General features: G+C 43.4%; 1 protein-coding gene across 3 annotated transcripts in view; it reads right to left on the reverse strand.

Annotated features, from left to right (window-relative positions):
* The window catches only part of RBPMS (RNA binding protein, mRNA processing factor), a 179,717-nt gene that overhangs the window by 12,126 nt on the left and 149,695 nt on the right, over positions 1-17,896 (reverse strand). For all 3 annotated transcript variants that reach the window (XM_056568870.1, XM_056568872.1, XM_056568871.1), the window contains 2 exons: positions 17,528-17,597; positions 169-274 (listed from right to left, as the gene is read on the reverse strand). In XM_056568870.1, coding sequence (XP_056424845.1) covers positions 17,535-17,597 — 63 coding nt within the window. In that variant the 3' untranslated portion in view covers positions 169-274; positions 17,528-17,534. The remainder of the gene's footprint in view (positions 1-168; positions 275-17,527; positions 17,598-17,896) is intronic.

Consider the following 17,896-nt stretch of genomic DNA (forward strand, 5'->3'; position numbering starts at 1 on the left):
AGGCACAACCTGCTCCAGTTATCTCAATATAATTCTTCAGCTCATTGTTAAAAGTCAAAATTCAGAGGTCAAGTTAAATATACAGATGCATTAGGATGGAGGAAGTATGGAAATCATGACTCATCCAGTATGTTTTTCCAGTGTATTCCCAAGGGGTCTGTAACTTACCAGCACACTGTTGTTTTGATGAATAGCCTGAGACCCCAGTGGCCAACAATGAATAATACATCAATACCCGCAAGACAGACTATAGCCACCATCACACACCTGGTACCTGCAAAAAAATACATTGAATTTAGCAATGAATTTAATTACTCAATATCTGACAAAATAACTCATCAATATCACTTCAGATAAAGTAATAAAATTTGGCCCATACAAGAGAATGCATTTTACATATTCCAGGACTTACATGAACCTTACACTAAACTCTCACCACTGTCATCCAAAATTTAAGCTTTTAAGTTTTCTTCTTGGCTATGTGTTTTATCAGCTGATAACAATATTTATTAAATATCCTGGTGTTGTAGATGTCAATATTTTTAGCATAAAATGTGCTGTTCTGTTTAGTCCAGTGGTTCTTAACCTTAACCCAGGGGTTCGGTGAGTCAGTCCCGGGGGTTCGGTGGGGGAGGTCGCAACAGGACAGGCAAACCAAGCAACTGCTTGGGGCCATGAGCTGGCCATGGGCCCCGAGAAGAGCCGGTGTTTGCCCACAGGGTAGGGCAATTCCCCCCATCACTATTAACTCTCTGCGGCCCCGCGTTAAGTTTAAAGACGCAGGGCCAGTGCATGCGCCCATAGAAACGAAGCCGCCGAGGATCGGAGGATAGAGAAGAAGGAAGACGCGCACTGGCCAGCTTGGTAAGTGACCAGCGGTACGTCATCTTCAGTGCTCCGACCACCGGTCCCGAGACCTACTGCTATAGCCGGAGCGGTGGTCGGAGCACTGAAGTGGGGCAGTACACAGGCATACAGCCTCCAGCCATACACTGTATATGGCTGGAGGCTGTATGTCTGTGGGGGAACACTGCCTACATCAGTGGTCTTCAACCTGTGGACCTCCAGGTGATTGCAAAACTACAACTCCCAGCATGCCCGGACAGCCATTGGCTGTCCGGGCATGCTGGGAGTTGTAGTTTTGCAACATCTGGAGGTCCACAGGTTGAAGACCACTGGCCTGCCTAATGTGGGGGAACACTGCCTGCCTAATGTGGGGGAACACTGCCTGCCTAATGTGGGGGAACACTGCCTGCCTAATGTGGGGGAACACTGCCTGCCTAATGTGGGGGAACACTGTCTGCCTAATGTGGGGGAACACTGTCTGCCTAATGTGAGGGAACACTGCCTGCCTAATGTGAGGGAACACTGCCTGCCTAATGTGGGGGAACTCTGTCTGCCTAATGTGGGGGAACACTGCCTGCCTAATGTGGGGGAACACTGTCTGCCTAATGTGGGGGAACACTGTCTGCCTAATGTGAGGGAACACTGCCTGCCTAATGTGGGGGAACACTGCCTGCCTAATGTGGGGGAACACTGCCTGCCTAATGTGGGGGAACACTGTCTGCCTAATGTGGGGGAACACTGTCTGCCTAATGTGAGGGAACACTGCCTGCCTAATGTGGGGGAACACTGCCTGCCTAATGTGGGGGAACACTGCCTGCCTAATGTGGGGGAACACTGCCTGCCTAATGTGAGGGAACTGTCTGCATAATGTGGGGGAACACTGCCTGCCTAATGTGGGGGAACACTGCCATTGTTGCGAAAATGACATGAGAGTGGCACTTGCCAAGGTAAAGTCGCGCATTTCTGAACTGGTCTCTGAAAGACAACAGCAGAAGTCACATTGATTTGCAGTAAATATTCATTATGTTTTTGTGTGAAAATCATCTTTTCATGGTTTTGTTCTTTGTTCTTAATGGTTTTGTTCATTTTGTGCACTTGCATTTTGTGTGTAATATGTCATATAGAGAAAGTGGATAGAATACCTTAAAAATAACTAAGTTCAATCCTTGTTACACAGTAGAGGTTGTGGTTTGAGGGATAGGCTGATTTTGCTGTCGGGGATGGGTTGGTGGTGATATTTTCTTGGGGTTGGTTGGTTTGAGTTAGTACAAGGGGTTGGGAGGGAAGTGCGAGTGTCTTGTATTATGGTAGATGTATGGTGTATTGTGCTCTGTTTATACACCTATTAAATATATGGATTGTTTACATGTCTTAAAAGAAATAATAAAGAATATTTTAACATACAAGTAGTCTCAAAATGTCTGAACAGGAGACACGTCTAGTAGCCCCCTTCAAAAACAGCTGCCGCAGCACCTTGTTAACAGGGGCCATAGCATGGATCATCTAGCTCATCTAGTTATTTGTGAACTGTGCATGCAATAGAACAGTGGTCTCCAACCCTTGGCTTTTAAGCCACTAAAAATGTACAACTCCCAACATGCCCGCCCTAACAGCCTTATGCTGGAAGCCACAATTTGAAAACCACAGAGGGGGGAATTTATCAAAACATTTAGAGTGTTTTTTGAACAAATTTTTTTCTCTGTTTGTCGCACAACATGTCGCATGATGGGTCACTGCCACTTTTTGTGTGACAATTGCTTTAGAAATGTTTTGAAAAGTTACCATGATTTTTAGTCATTTAGAGCACTCTGTGCAGTGGTCACTGATGTACTAAGTGTGACTTTTTGCAGATTGTCGCAAATTTGTCGCACAATTCCAGAAATAGATGATTTCTTAGGTCAAGTCAGCCCTGCCCTACATTTTTCTGTGCAACTTCTAAGCCAGGGTATATGCGACTTTCTAGAATGGTCGCTCATCCACCAAAAATCTGCAGCTTTTTTGGAGCACATTCGCAACTTTGAGATTTAAGTGTGTGTGTGTATATATATATATATATATATATATATATATATATATATATACACATATATACACATACATACTGTAGCTTTTAAGTGATTTTATGACTGGGAGGTATATGCATACGTGGTATCCCGGTCCCGTACCTTGTACCGTACCTTGTGTGCTAAGTCCCCAAAGTCAGAGTTCCTATGTACCGGTAGGATCCTCCTAGTGGGAAAAACCCTTGTCACCTCTTCCTTCTTTAATTTTATTATGTTTGATGTGTGTTACGCCGAGCGCTCCGGGTCCCCGCTCCTCTCCGGAGCGCTCACGGCGTCTCTCTCCCTGCAGCGCCCCGGTCAGTCCCGCTGACCGGGAGCGCTGCACTGACATGGCCGTTGGGGATGCGATTCGCACAGCGGGACGCGCCCGCTCGCGAATCGCATCCCAAGTCACTTACCCGTCCCGGTCCCCTGCTGTCATGTGCTGGCGCGCGCGGCTCCACTCTCTAGGGCGCGCGCGCGCCAGCTCTCTGAGACTTAAAGGGCCAGTGCACCAATGATTGGTGCCTGGCCCAATTAGCTTAATTAGCTTGCACCTGTGCACTCCCTACTTATGCTCACTGCCCCTGCACTCCCTTGCCGGATCTTGTTGCCTTAGTGCCTAGAGAAAGCGTTTACTGTGTTTGTCCATACTGTGTACCAGACCTCCTGCTGTTGCCCTTGTGCCAGAGAAAGCCTTTCCTTGAGTGTTCCTAGCCTGTGTTCCAGACCTCCTGCCGTTGCCCCTGACTACGATCCTTGCTGCCTGCCCTGACCTTCTGCTACGTCCGACCTTGCTCTTGCCTTATCCCTTGTACCATGCCTATCTCAGCAGTCAGAGAGGTTGAGCCGTTGCCGGTGGATACGACCTGGTTGCTACCGCCGCTGCAAGACCATCCCGCTTTGCGGCGGGCTCTGGTGAAAACCAGTAGCAACTTAGAACCGGTCCACCGACACGGTCCACGCCAATCCCTCTCTGACACAGAGGATCCACCTCCTGCCTGCCGAACCGTGACAGTAGATCCGGCCATGGATTCCGCTGAGGTGCCGCTGTCAAGTCTTGCCGACATTTCCACGGTGATTGCCCAGCAATCCCTAATGATCACCCAACGAAATCACCAGCTGGCATACTTGACCACCGTGACACAGCAACTTCAGTCACAGATACAGCAGCTGCTGCCGCAGATACAGCAACTTCAGTCACAGACACAGCAGCTGCAACAGCAACAACCATCTCCTCCGCCGGCTCCTGCAACTCCTCCGCAGCGACAGGCCGCTCCTAACCCCTGCTTGTCCCTGCCGGACAAATTTGATGGGGACTCTAGACTCTGCCGTGGTCTCCTGCCTGGGAAGGCCCTGCCATGTGCCACACCGCTCGGAGCACCTCTCTCACAGTATCCTTTGCAATCCACCCCTGTGCCTCCCGCCGAGGAGGCTATGCAAGTGGATCGGTCTCGCCTGACCCCTGAAGAGAGGACTCGCCGCAGAAAGAAAGATTTACTTCTATACTGCACTGTGCGTTACCGCACAGAACCCCTGCTCTTGAGCATGGAACTTTTTGTTTTGCCCAAATGCTCCTCTGAAGTCCTCCTCGGTCTGCCATGGCTCCAACGCCACTCCTCTACCCTTGTCTGGACCACCGGGGAGATCATGAGCTGGGGTGCTTCTTGCCACAGAAAATGCCTCACGTCTGCTCCCAGTCCCGTCAGTCAAACATCTGTGTCTCCCCCTTTACCTGGTCTCCCCAAGGCCTATCTGGACTATGCTGTGTCTCCTCCTCACAGCCCCCGTCCTGTTAACACTCTGCCCCGTGCCAAGCTTGACCCTCTTCCCTCCCTCCCCACCCCCACGCCTTCTTGTGTGCCCGCTGTTGATGAGGTTTCCCGGGGCTTCGCCACCGTCTGGAAAAAGACTCTAAAATTCCTCATACTAGCCTCATCCCGGGTGAAGAAACTTGCCGGAAGAAAGAGAAGAGCTCCTCCTGTTTTCGCGTGGCTCTCCGCCAAGTATATCCGCTTCCGTGTCCCCAGTTTTTATCTGGGACCACGTTACCTTGGACCCTTTGAAGTTAAATACCTAGAGGAAGCTACTCTGGTCTCCGGGTCCTCAGACGTCTTCCGGATGAAAGAATTTTCAGGTCCCAAAAAGAGGGGGAGACCCAAGGGGGGGGGGGGGGTACTGTTACGCCGAGCGCTCCGGGTCCCCGCTCCTCCCCGGAGCGCTCACGGCGTCTCTCTCCCTGCAGCGCCCCGGTCAGTCCCGCTGACCGGGAGCGCTGCACTGACATGGCCGTTGGGGATGCGATTCGCACAGCGGGACGCGCCCGCTCGCAAATCGCATCCCAAGTCACTTACCCGTCCCGGTCCCCTGCTGTCATGTGCTGGCGCGCGCGGCTCCGCTCTCTAGGGCGCGCGCGCGCCAGCTCTCTGAGACTTAAAGGGCCAGTGCACCAATGATTGGTGCCTGGCCCAATTAGCTTAATTAGCTTGCACCTGTGCACTCCCTACTTATGCTCACTGCCCCTGCACTCCCTTGCCGGATCTTGTTGCCTTAGTGCCTAGAGAAAGCGTTTACTGTGTTTGTCCATACTGTGTACCAGACCTCCTGCTGTTGCCCTTGTGCCAGAGAAAGCCTTTCCTTGAGTGTTCCTAGCCTGTGTTCCAGACCTCCTGCCGTTGCCCCTGACTACGATCCTTGCTGCCTGCCCTGACCTTCTGCTACGTCCGACCTTGCTCTTGCCTTATCCCTTGTACCATGCCTATCTCAGCAGTCAGAGAGGTTGAGCCGTTGCCGGTGGATACGACCTGGTTGCTACCGCCGCTGCAAGACCATCCCGCTTTGCGGCGGGCTCTGGTGAAAACCAGTAGCAACTTAGAACCGGTCCACCGACACGGTCCACGCCAATCCCTCTCTGACACAGAGGATCCACCTCTTGCCTGCCGAACCGTGACAATGTGTATAAATTGTATATATTTTATTATGTGTATAGTACTTCCAGGACCTTAGGTCACATGACTACTACGTCTAATGTTAAGTTAAGCTTAAGGACATTTCAGGTCACGTGATGTGGTCACATGATGCACCATAATGCTTTGTGAAAGGACTGACAGCTGGTGGGAACCAATAAGCTCTAACCCTGCCCCTCTCCATATAGGGACGCCGTAACCAATCTCTTGCTCTCTTTCCCCCGGGATATGCCAGCGAGCGGAGCTCAGCACAAATCTAAAGACAGGACTAGGCCTGAAGCCTAGCACTGCTGCAACTTACTAACCGTGAGTCTACCAAATCTAAATCTAAAATTTGATGTGCAATATTTTCTGCTGCAGATTTCAATGTACACTGAATGACTGAACACAGCTTGAAATCCTGCGCATCAAATAAGTGCAGAATACTGTATGTGTGAATAGACCCTTAAGCTACTGACAAGATACTGACTGTTACTTTAATTTCTGTTTTACTTCTATATGGCCATTTTTATGGTTTGGGTGCATATCCTTAACCACAGACCTCATTTGTTTACAGATGAGCATTTGCACTGTGTATTATTGCTACTTTTCATCAATAAAACAAATACTCATAATTTATGACCCTATTAAGAACAACTACATTATCCAGACCCTGCACTGACTGCAGAGGAATCCTTGATCTCCAGTACTGATCTGGTTGAGAGCCTGTGACAATTATGTTCACAAATAGGAATTAACTTGTCATCAAGTAAGGAGAATTTTATGTTGTCTCTTCTGTCTTATTTTTAAACTCGCATGCCATGACTTGTACATCCATGCTGTGTAAATCGGGTCAAAGGGCAATGAAAACAACTTCAGTACTTTCACAATGTCATTCAACTGTTAGGAATACAATAGATTATTGTACTAGTGTTCTAGTTTTCTACTCTACATTATGTGTATGTAGACCACTAACGCTACGGGAACTGTCCAAGCACCACAAGTCTTTATCTACTCAGGGTTTCTGGATTAATATAAAATATACAAATGAACAGAAATATTAAAAGAAATTATATAGACCTACTGTGACACAATGATGGATTTATCATATATGTAAAAGGTCAACAGATTACTTAGCTTTATCTTATCTAAAACGTTAAAGGGAAATGTCATAAAAAAAACAACAACTTAAGCTGTGCTGCTTATTTAAAGGGGTACTCCAATGGAAACCTTTTTTTTTTTTTTTTTTTATCAACTGGTGCAAGAAAGTTAAACAGATTTGTAAATTACTTCTATTAAAAAATCTTAATCCTTCTAGTACTTTTTAGAGGCTGTATAACACAGAGATAATGTTTTTCTTTTTGGATTTCTCTTATGTCACGACCACAGTGCTCTCTGCTGACATCTCTGTCCATTTTAGGAACTGTCCAGAGCAGGAGAAAATCCCCATAGCAAACACATGCTGCTCTGGACAGTTCCTAAAATGGACAGCAGAGGTCAGCAGAGAGCACTGTGGTTGTGACATAAGAGAAATCCAAAAATAAAAACATTTCCTCTGTAGTATACAGCCCCCAAAAAGTACTGGAAGGATTAAGAATTTTTAATAGAAGTAATTTACAAATCTGTTTAACTTTCTGGCACCAGTTGATTTAAAAAAAAAAAAAAAAAAAAAAAAAAAAGGTTTTCCATGGGAGTACTCCCTTTAACCCCTTAACGACGCAGGACGTATATTTACGTCCTGCGCCGGCTCCCGCGATATGAAGCAGGATCGCCCCGCGATCCTGCATCATATCGCTTCGGTCCCGGCGCTCATCAACAGCCGGGACCCGCGGCTAATACCACACATCGCCGATCGCGGCGATGTGCGGTATTAACCCTTTAGAAGCGGCGGTCAAAGCTGACCGCCGCTTCTAAAGTGAAACTGAAAGTATCCCGGCTGCTCAGTCGGGCTGTTCGGGACCGCCGCAGTGAAATCGCGGCGTTCCGAACAGCTTGCAGGACACCGGGAGGGCCCTTACCTGCCTCCCCGATGTGCGATCGACGAATGACTGCTCCGTGCCTGAGATCCAGGCAGGAGCAGTCAAGCCCCGATAATGCTGATCACAGGCATGTTAATACACGCCTGTGATCAGAATGGGAGATCAGTGTGTGCAGTGTTATAGGTCCCTATGGGACCTATAACACTGCAAAAAAAATTTAAAAAAAAAGTGTTAATAAAGGTCATTTAACCCCTTCCCTAATAAAAGTTTGAATCACCCCCCTTTTCCCATAAAAAAATAAAACAGTGTAAAAAAAAAATAAACATATGTGATATCGCCGCGTGCGTAAATGTCCGAACTATAAAAATATATCGTTAATTAAACCGCACGGTCAATGGCGTACGCGCAAAAAAATTCCAAAGTCCCAAAAAGTGTATTTTGGTCACTTTTTATACCATTAAAAAAATGAATAAAAAGTGATCAAAAAGTCAGATCAAAACAAAAATCATACCGATAAAACTTCATATCACGGCGCAAAAAATGAGTCCTCATACCGCCCCGTGCGTGGAAAAATAAAAAAGTTATAGGGGTCAGAAGATGACATTTTTAAACGTATACATTTTCCTGCATGTAGTTATGATTTTTTCCAGAAGTGCGACAAAATCAAACCTATATAAGTAGGGTAACATTTTAACCGTATGGACCTACAGAATAATGATAAGGTGTCATTTTTACCGAAATATGCACTGCATGATATTTATTTTGCTCCTTCATATGTTCTAAAATGACAAACACTGAATGCTGAAATGGTGCAGTAACATAGATTTGTTAACCTCTGTGTAGTCATTATTCTGATGCACACCTATACAAGCTTTGGAAAGTGATAGGTCTTTTACATTTTTAGTTATGTATTAATGTAAGGAGGGTCAGTGAATCGCTCTGATGCCTCCATTCCTATTCATAGATTATGTAGAGTCATGCTGTATATTATATGCTCAGATTACATTATATTCAGCCATTTTCCATCTGCTCAGTCAAATAGTGATCCCTCAACTTACAATGGCCTCAACATACAATAGTCTTTTCTGGACCATCGTAAGTTGAAACCAGGCTCTACATACAATGTACAGGCAGTCCAGATCTGTGAAACATGTCAAAAGCTGGAAGAACTGACCAATCAAAATGGGCATTCACTGGTAAAACCCCTGTATTACTGAAGTGTATGCACTGACTGGTGTCTGGTAGCGCCCCCTACAATACAGGGAGGTATTACATGTTTTGTACTACTCTTTACCTGTATTACCGAAGCGTATGCACTGACTGGTGTCTGGTAGCTCCCCCTACAGTACAGGGAGGTATTACATGTTCTGTACACTTTACCTGTATTACTGAAGCGTATGCACTGACTGGTGTCTGGTAGCGCCCCCTACAGTACAGGGAGGTATTACATGTTCTGTACACTTTATCTGTACCAGGGTTAGCTGCTCCTTTGGACACCAGGTGGGGGCGACTCCATTTCTTTTTTAGGACAGGAAGAAGAAGCTCCTGTACTCTACATAGACCAGTGTTTCCCAAGCAGGGTGCCCCCCAACTGTTGCAAAACTACAACTCCCAGCATGCCCGGACAGCCTTTGGCATGCTGGGAAATAATGATATAGACAGTGATTTACAGCTCCCAGCTGGACTTGCTTTATCTATATTAGTTATCTATATTAGTTATCTACTTATTTCTTTAATGCTCACTTTTTCCTATTTTTGGATGACATTTTGGTGGCTTCAGAACCAATAACCAGGTTTCCATAGAGTTCTGGTCTCAACATACAATGGTTTCAACATACAATGATCATCCCAGAACCAATTAATATTGTAACTTGAGGGACCACTATACAGTAACACTTTATACAGTAAATGCCTTTAGAAATGTTTATGTGCAGCTCCTGTTTAAATTGCAAGCTATGTGATTATTACTAAAGTGTTTGTCCTTCTAACCCAAGACAAATGAACATAAACATTGTTTAAACTGAACAGTCTAATATAAACATCATTTACACACATTAGGGCTGATTTATCAAAACCTGTCCAGAGGAAAAGTTGCCCAGTTGCCCCATAGCAACCAATCAGATTGCTTCTTTCATTTTTAACAAGGCCTCTGCAAAATGAAAGAAGCAATTTGATTGGTTGATATGGGCAACTGGGCAACTTTTCCTTTACACAGGTTTTGATTAATCTCCCCCATTAACCCTATTTATTTAAGACAATAAACAGAACTGGGTACAGTTTTGTGGGTAGAGACAGTTCAGGTCCCCAAACATTTATGAGGTTTTCATTAAAATATTTCAGAAATGGATCACAGAAATTGCATAATGGAATCAAAGACAATAACGGTCGTTATTTTGTGACGGGCGATAGTAATAGGAGAAATAGTGCATGTACTATTTCTTCCGTTCATTTGCTCGTCACAAAATAACGGCCTTTATTAATAACGGGCGATAACGGGTTAAAACGGCTATTAGAAAAATCCCATAGACTATAAAGACCAAAAGAATACTTCTCAGGCTGCTTTCACACTATAAAAAATACCTCCTTTAGAAACGTCCGTCATAAAAATCTTGAAAAACGTCCGTTAGAAAATCCCTAACGGACGATTTTCAAGATTTTTATGACGGACGTTTCTAACGGAAGTATTTTTATAGTGTGAAAGCAGCCTGAGAAGTATTCTTTTGGTAATGTTTCACTGTATATTGACAAAATAATTGTCAAAAAGCTCCCCACCCAGCACTAAAAGGAGAATATGAGTGATCTTAATATTTTCTTAACCTACAACTGTCTACATTTGTTAATAATAGACCGTGTATTTAGTTTTAACGGGCTAAAGACCTCCCTAATTTGTTATTTCCTGCCATTCCTTTTAGGAAAATATTTAAGTTACAGATGTAAAATGTTGCAATCTCTACAATTGAAGATAGAAAAAAGAAAGGAAGAGCACACGTGACATTGTAATGTAAAAGTGAGATCCTAAATCTAATGGGAATGACCTAAGGGTGGAAGGCATGTGACCCGTCCATTTTAGAGCAGTGACATCAGATGCATGTATCACTTCTGTGTTAGTTATCCTCTTCTGGAATGTATTAAGGGATTATGTATTGAAAGTAAAAAAAAACTAAATGTAAAAAAAAATTATGATTTTAACTCTTATTGTGCTTATTGCTCAACATTAGATTTATTCTTTTCTTAGGATATGTTTGAAATATTAATTTTAATTTTAATATTACCATTCCATTTTACCAAGTTTAAAAGAAGATAAAACATGTACAAGAAGATTGTTGCGAAGAAATAGGCAGAGTCATTCATGTGTTCATGTGTAGACCGAAGAGTGCCTGTACTTTCAGGTACCTTTTCAGGATAAGCTGTCATTGTACATGAAGAATAACACTGTTCTGAGGCATTTTTGTCAGTTCTCCCCCTCTACAGGCTTTAGCTGTAATTTTCAGTTGTTCCTTAGAAAGTGGATGCCTCCTAGCCTCTATGATGGGTCCTACAAGTATATACTGCACACACAGAAGATCCTTATCTTCTATGTCTGTATAATATACAGTAAAACACAGGAGCAGCAAGGGGGACATAATGGAGCAGTAGTCAGCAGTTTTGCTACAGCATTACAGTGTGCTTTTCTGTCTTGTCTCATTTTATGGACAACTTAAACCCATGAACCTAAACCCTTGCGTGTCAAGACAGACAATGTTTTCAGACTAAATGGTGAATTGGGGGGGGGGGGGGGGGGGGTCTGATGATTAATGAAGGAGACTTACAATGTTTATTACTGTATATTCACTTGATATAGCAGAGTCTGACCTGTGGGGCCTTACTGATTGTGAGAATGAATGGGACGCAGCACTGGAGTAGTTCCATATTCATTTCCAATTTTTCCCTGCACAGTCGTGCTCATTGTGAAGGGAACTGCAGTCAAGCCACTTCACTTGAAGAACTGCTTGAAGAACTACTGGTGGGCATTCCAGAGGTTGGACCCCCACCGATCATATTCTTGCAATATGCTATGACTTTATAAAATCAGACAACCCCTTTAAGCATGACAGTCCATTTTAAATGGTTTTTCCAAATACAATTTACTGCATATATAGCTTAGATGTGGCAACGAAAGCAGATACTAGTATATTTTTGACATAATGGATCAATACCAATCAATAGGGTAGTAGAAGCAGCATCAATAGACCAAAGGAAAGGATTCTAATGGCGCTGACCGGACCAAACGACACAACTGGAACGTTGAAAGGAAAGATTTATTAACCAGTATGCAACGTGTTTCGCTGCGCATGCGCAGCGAAACGCATTGCATTCTGGTTAATAAATCTTTCCTTTCAACATTCCGGTTGTGTCGTTTGGTCCGGTCAGCGCCATTAGAATCCTGCCATTGGTCTATTGAAGCTGCTTCTACTACCCTATTACTTGAAGGCTGGAGGCAGCAGACGGCACCTTTATTGATCTAGTATTACGTCCACATCATTGTTGTGTATGACGCTAAACAACTACCCAGGGTAAGCGGCAATAGATTTTGGATCATTTTTACCCTTCCTCCGGTGTGTTATGCTATTCTTTCTTTTTCTCACTACCAAACAAGACATCCTACATGTACCGTTCTAGATTTGTATTACAATGCTCTCTATTATTATACTATTTTTTACACTCTTAAATGGGATTAAAATATGGATTGCTATAATAAATGTATAGCTAGCTAACTAGATAAAAAAAAAACAATTGAAAATCTGAAAAATTGAACTAAAGTGCATAATGATTGAAAGGAACTCGCATCACACAGTTATAGTTACAAATGCATATTTTGTTCCATAGACAATTTAAATGTCACGGGTGAATGGGGAGAGGATAAGGAATGTAGGAAGAACATGCCTTGCGGTTAATAAGTGATTGAAATTAAAGTAAATATTTATTGGTCTAGCACTGGGAGAAGGGTGTTTTATCTTTGTAGTCAACCACCTGTCAAACATGTTTTGGGTTACACAAGGGTCTTGAATTCCTCAGTGAGTATTGTGCCATCAATTAGTAGCGTAGTACTCAGTCAGCTCCGCTCTGTGACATGGCTAATGAATTCACGTAATGGCTTTACAAACAAGAAGGCGGACAACAGTCATGTTTTCTTCTCACATCTTTTAGCTATGCTCTGTTTATGACAATACAGCCAATTAAGGATAGGATTCCAAAGGAAATGAGCAAAGGCTCAGCATGTGTACTTATGTTAAAATTATTTGGCGCAAAAAAAGAACTTTTTTTAAGGGAATAAATTCTATTTATACATTTTGCATTTGTTATGAGCTTTTGAAATTAAAATGTATTGTAATTGTAGTTAATTACATTTTTTACGTAAGTACTCCCCCTATGGTGTGGACACACAGAGCAGTGGAACAGAGAAGGTAAGTATTTTCAGGGGGAGATGATATACTTTCCCTCCTACATGGATTAACAGCTGTTCGCTCCACCCCTTTAAAGTCGCATTGTCATCTCTTAAATTTATATCATATCACTAAGAAATGCCATCACTTTAAAAGACCCCCTTGATAATAGGAATGAAGGTGACACAGCTGATAGCACAGCACTGCATGCTCTATAATGGTATGTTCCCTATAGCCCCTTACCACACATTTAAGTGAGGGGGCTGTATGCAATACTCTGTACAGCTAGATGGCAGAGAATGCTGTTGTATAGGAAACAATGTTCTGCACAAGAGCTGTACCCCCTTCATTTTCACAATCACTGCGGTCACAGAGGCCTGACCCCCACCAATCATAAAGCAATGTCATATTCAGCAGTATGTCATTACTTTATGAACGGGAATACTCCTTAAGGGTGGGATCACAAGGAAGGGATCAGCAGCGTATTTTACGTAGCGGCGGATTGCTGCTGCGAGCAGAACAGCTGGGGGCACACTATAGGGTCGGGTCACTGGCGGATCCGTTACGTGTTACCCTACCCTAAGGGTGTACTCACACGTACAGTATCCTGCGCATGTTGGATGCACAGGATTTGAAGCTGAAGATTTTATTCTGCAGAGATCAATGGAAACTAAATGACAGCTTCAAATCTGCAGCTTCAAATCCTGCCGGATACTGTACGTTTGAATAGACCCTTTGGGCTTGTTCACAGGGGCAGAGATAGCAGCGTGTGAGATAGCAGCGTGTTTCTCACTGCGAGATTTAATCGGGACGTGCTCTTAGCGTTAGATTTTTGGCAGCAGAATTGACTTTAATGGGTAGCAAAATCAGCTGCAGAAAACATACAGCAAAATATGCATCAGACCTGTTTGTGTGAATGTACCCTAAAAGGTTATTGTAATTTAGGAAGAATATGCATGACACCCTGCTAGGGACTGGATACTGGAGTGGAGCTCTGGCACTCCACAGCACAACGTGAGTATGCATCATCTTGTTATTTTAGAGATCTAGCAGACCGTCATATTCCTTAGAAAGAGATGTCTCACATAGAATTTTTTTCCCTAATGCACGGGCTGCCTGCAAATAAAATAATAAAGAGGACTCCCCTGCCACCATTTCCCTGATGTCCTAGTATGTACCTCTGCTCCTCCTCTGTCTTCTTCCTGGTCCAGCTGTGGTCAGCGCACCACAATGCCTGTTAGCAACTCACTGGCCGCATCGATGAATAGCCTCATCCGGCGATAGACTGAGCAGAAATGTGATGAATTGAATCCCAGCGACCAATGACGTGGCTCATTGTATCACACTGCCACTTAGCCTATCGCCGGCCACGTCGGGACATCGCTACCGCCAGCAATTTGTTGACCAGCAGTGTGACGTACTGACCATAGCCGGACCAGGAAGAAGACATCGGTGAAGAATCGGAGCAAGATACTGGGTCACCAGGGGAGTGGTGGCAGGTGAGTCCCTTTTATTGTTTTATTTACAGGCAGTCCAAGCATTATAGTAAAAACATTTCTACATGAAACATCCTCTTTAAGGATCCTTCAGTGAAATTCTGCAACGTTGGACCAAATAGCATTATGTGGTGTCCTGATGTGGAACACACCTGTCTACCTGACCTGTCAGGTTGATGTCACCTAACGAGTCTGCTCCAGGCCCACGCTCAGTTTTATATGTGTGATGTTGGATAATTTATTGTACTATAGTACTGATTGTCAAATGCACTTTGATGCTCTCATTGTGTCCTCAAGAGTTAACTTGTCTGTACAGGAGGATGCTTGAGGGATCATATGACTGCTTCAGCCAATTAGGGCTTCTGCCCTGCTCCCCCAAGTCTGGATAGACGGGGAGGAGATAGCGAGTTGAGTGTTAAAGAGGAGAGTGAGTGGAGGCGGACTTTAGACCTCTGCTGTGCCTGTACTTTATCACATGAGGACAGGCCTAAGATACCCAGTTGTTGCATGAATCTGTTGCTGAGCGACAACACCCTTCACAGGATCCTGCCGAACAGGTCAAGTCTGTCCATTCATGTTCAGACCCAAGTCCCCAAAGGGAAGAAGAGCAAAGTGAGCCGACGGGCTATTTGCAAAAGAAGAGGAAGAGAAAAAGAGAAAGAAAGAGAGAAAAAGGAGAGAGAAGAAGAGAGAGCGAAAGAGAGAAAAAGAGAGAGAAAAAGAGAGAGAGAAAGAAAGAGAGAAAAAGAAAAAGAAAGATAGAGAGAGAGAGAAAGAGAGAGAGAGAGAGAGTCAGTCTGTTCAATTAAAGCTCTGACAAAACTACCATATAACTCAGTCAAGCAACAGGTTAGTCAAGGCAGACTATAAGTCCCATAAAGCCTAGAAGCAACTGTGATTCCTAAAGCATCCTCCAGTGAACACTGCATTAAAAATACAACTGTTCCTGTTTATCCTGCAAATTCCTGAAAATAAAGTAAAATTGGTTACTGTAATGTGGCATTTGAGGTGTTTTATTGCCCGTCACCTGGAGGAGGCAACCACTTATCCTTAGTATTGGGGTGATTAACACTCCTGGTGTCACAAACTCTATCTCGGTCACAACACTCCATTAGCACATCATACACGCCACCCTTAGTCACCAAAATTATTGCATAATAATATAGCTTCTCAGCTGCAGTATGATCATTATACCGCACTATGAGGATAATTATTTCTACTACAACACAAATGCCCTTTGTATGAGAGGAAAATGACTAAAGGAAGAAGTCTTTTCGCAAAATCTATGTAAAGTGTTGTACAATGGCCCTAATTTACTATTGTAAACCCGACTTGTTTTGTCGGGTTGTGTGCCAGAACTTGGCGCATTGTGCCACAAGTTTTGTCTGCGCTAGAATGTGCACCAGAAAATTCAAAACCCAACCAACTCTCCATTTCACTCAGATAAACCCAAAAAGGGATGTGGCCACCCAACCCAACGTATTTACTAAGGTTTCCACATAAAATGTGGTGGATTTGAGCTCAGGAAAGCTCCACAGGTCGGAGCATGTGCAAAAAAGCAAATGCAGGTAAACATTAGTAAATACAGTGGAAAAATACACACACACACAAAGAAAACTACACTTCATTCTTAGTAAATCAGGGCCATTGTCTATACCAAAAAAAAAACATTCCATTTTAAAATTAAACTTTCTATGAAAGAACCACTTTTTAAGTACAATAAAAAGCATATATGGGATTGCATAGACTCACAGAAGTTGTGACAATGTTTCCAGAAGTGTTTTTTCTCTGGAAGGACAAGGGACAAATGGAGAAACGTATCACACTACCAGCAGACTCCATGCTAACACCTGTCGGGGTCTAGGCCACACAATTGTCAACCTGCTATTGTTAGCACTAATATCTACTCATAAACATAATAAATCTAAGTATTGACCCCCTCTAATACTATTACAGCTGGCTAATAAGGGATTACCCGAGTCTATAAATATCTGTCTTTAAGTAACATTAAAAATGGCAACAACACAGGCCAAGCCAAGCATGGCAGACAGGCTTGACGTACAGAGCTGCGCACCTTATGGCTGTCTGTGCTGTAACACCAACCATCTAGTGACATCACACCCGACCCTCGGCATGCTCAAGCTGCAGCCAAAGATTATTATTGGGTTGGGTGAATGTATTTTAAGATCTCATAAGCTCAAGGTCAAATAAACTATTTCTACAATGTAAAGGAGATCTCAGCATCATAATCTATGATTTCTTTTCTTTAACATGTTATGAGAGAAAATAAAGTGACATTAGCCATGGAGTATGTTTACATAGGAGATAAGAAGATTAGGTCATCTGCTTATATACGGATTATATCACCTCACATAATAACACATCAAAACATGAATCTGATTCCTATGTCATAGAAATATATCCAACACTTCAGAACTTTTGTGACGTTTCAAAATCAACATTTGCAGAAAAAATTGCAATAGCAAATAAAAGAACTGTAAGGAGGACATTTGCTTCACAAGTCCCCATTGGTGTCCTAGTAATATAATGTCCCAGATTTATTAATCTGCGTGATACCAAAATGGCCTGGGTATATCCATAGTAACCAATCACAGCTCAGCTTTCATTTTACCTGAGCTTTTTAAGATAGGAAAGCTGAGCAGTGATTGGTTGCTGTGTATAAAGCCAGACAGGCAGATTGCTAAATCTGGGCCATTATGTTTTATATCTACTGGCATATACTGTATTTAAGTTTTAATAATATATTTACAAACACATAGATGTAAAAATACTTACACATTACTCAGCAGAACTGGCGGGATTTCCAGCCCTGAGAAGTAGCATCTGAAGGAGGGAGCCAACGGACCTGTAAAGAGAAACAAAATGGAAGGATACGTTAAATTATACAACATTAAAAAGAATAAATATTCCCCATAGTAATTTTATTATTATTATTTTAAATAATGGCTGATTGTAAATGATGTAAGCTTTAACCCAATGTTGCTCCTTCTATCCCATTTATTACTTGTAATTAATCTCTGGGTTCTCCCATTTCTCCTGATCATCTCGGAGATGTGTCTACACCTTGATTGGAATCACCTGTGGTAAATTCAGCGGATTGGACAGGATTTGTAAAGACTCAGCCCTGTCTATATAAGGTCTCAC

The sequence above is a fragment of the Hyla sarda genome, chromosome 1 (genome assembly GCF_029499605.1).
Source record: "Hyla sarda isolate aHylSar1 chromosome 1, aHylSar1.hap1, whole genome shotgun sequence".
NCBI classification, from domain to species: domain Eukaryota; kingdom Metazoa; phylum Chordata; class Amphibia; order Anura; family Hylidae; genus Hyla; species Hyla sarda.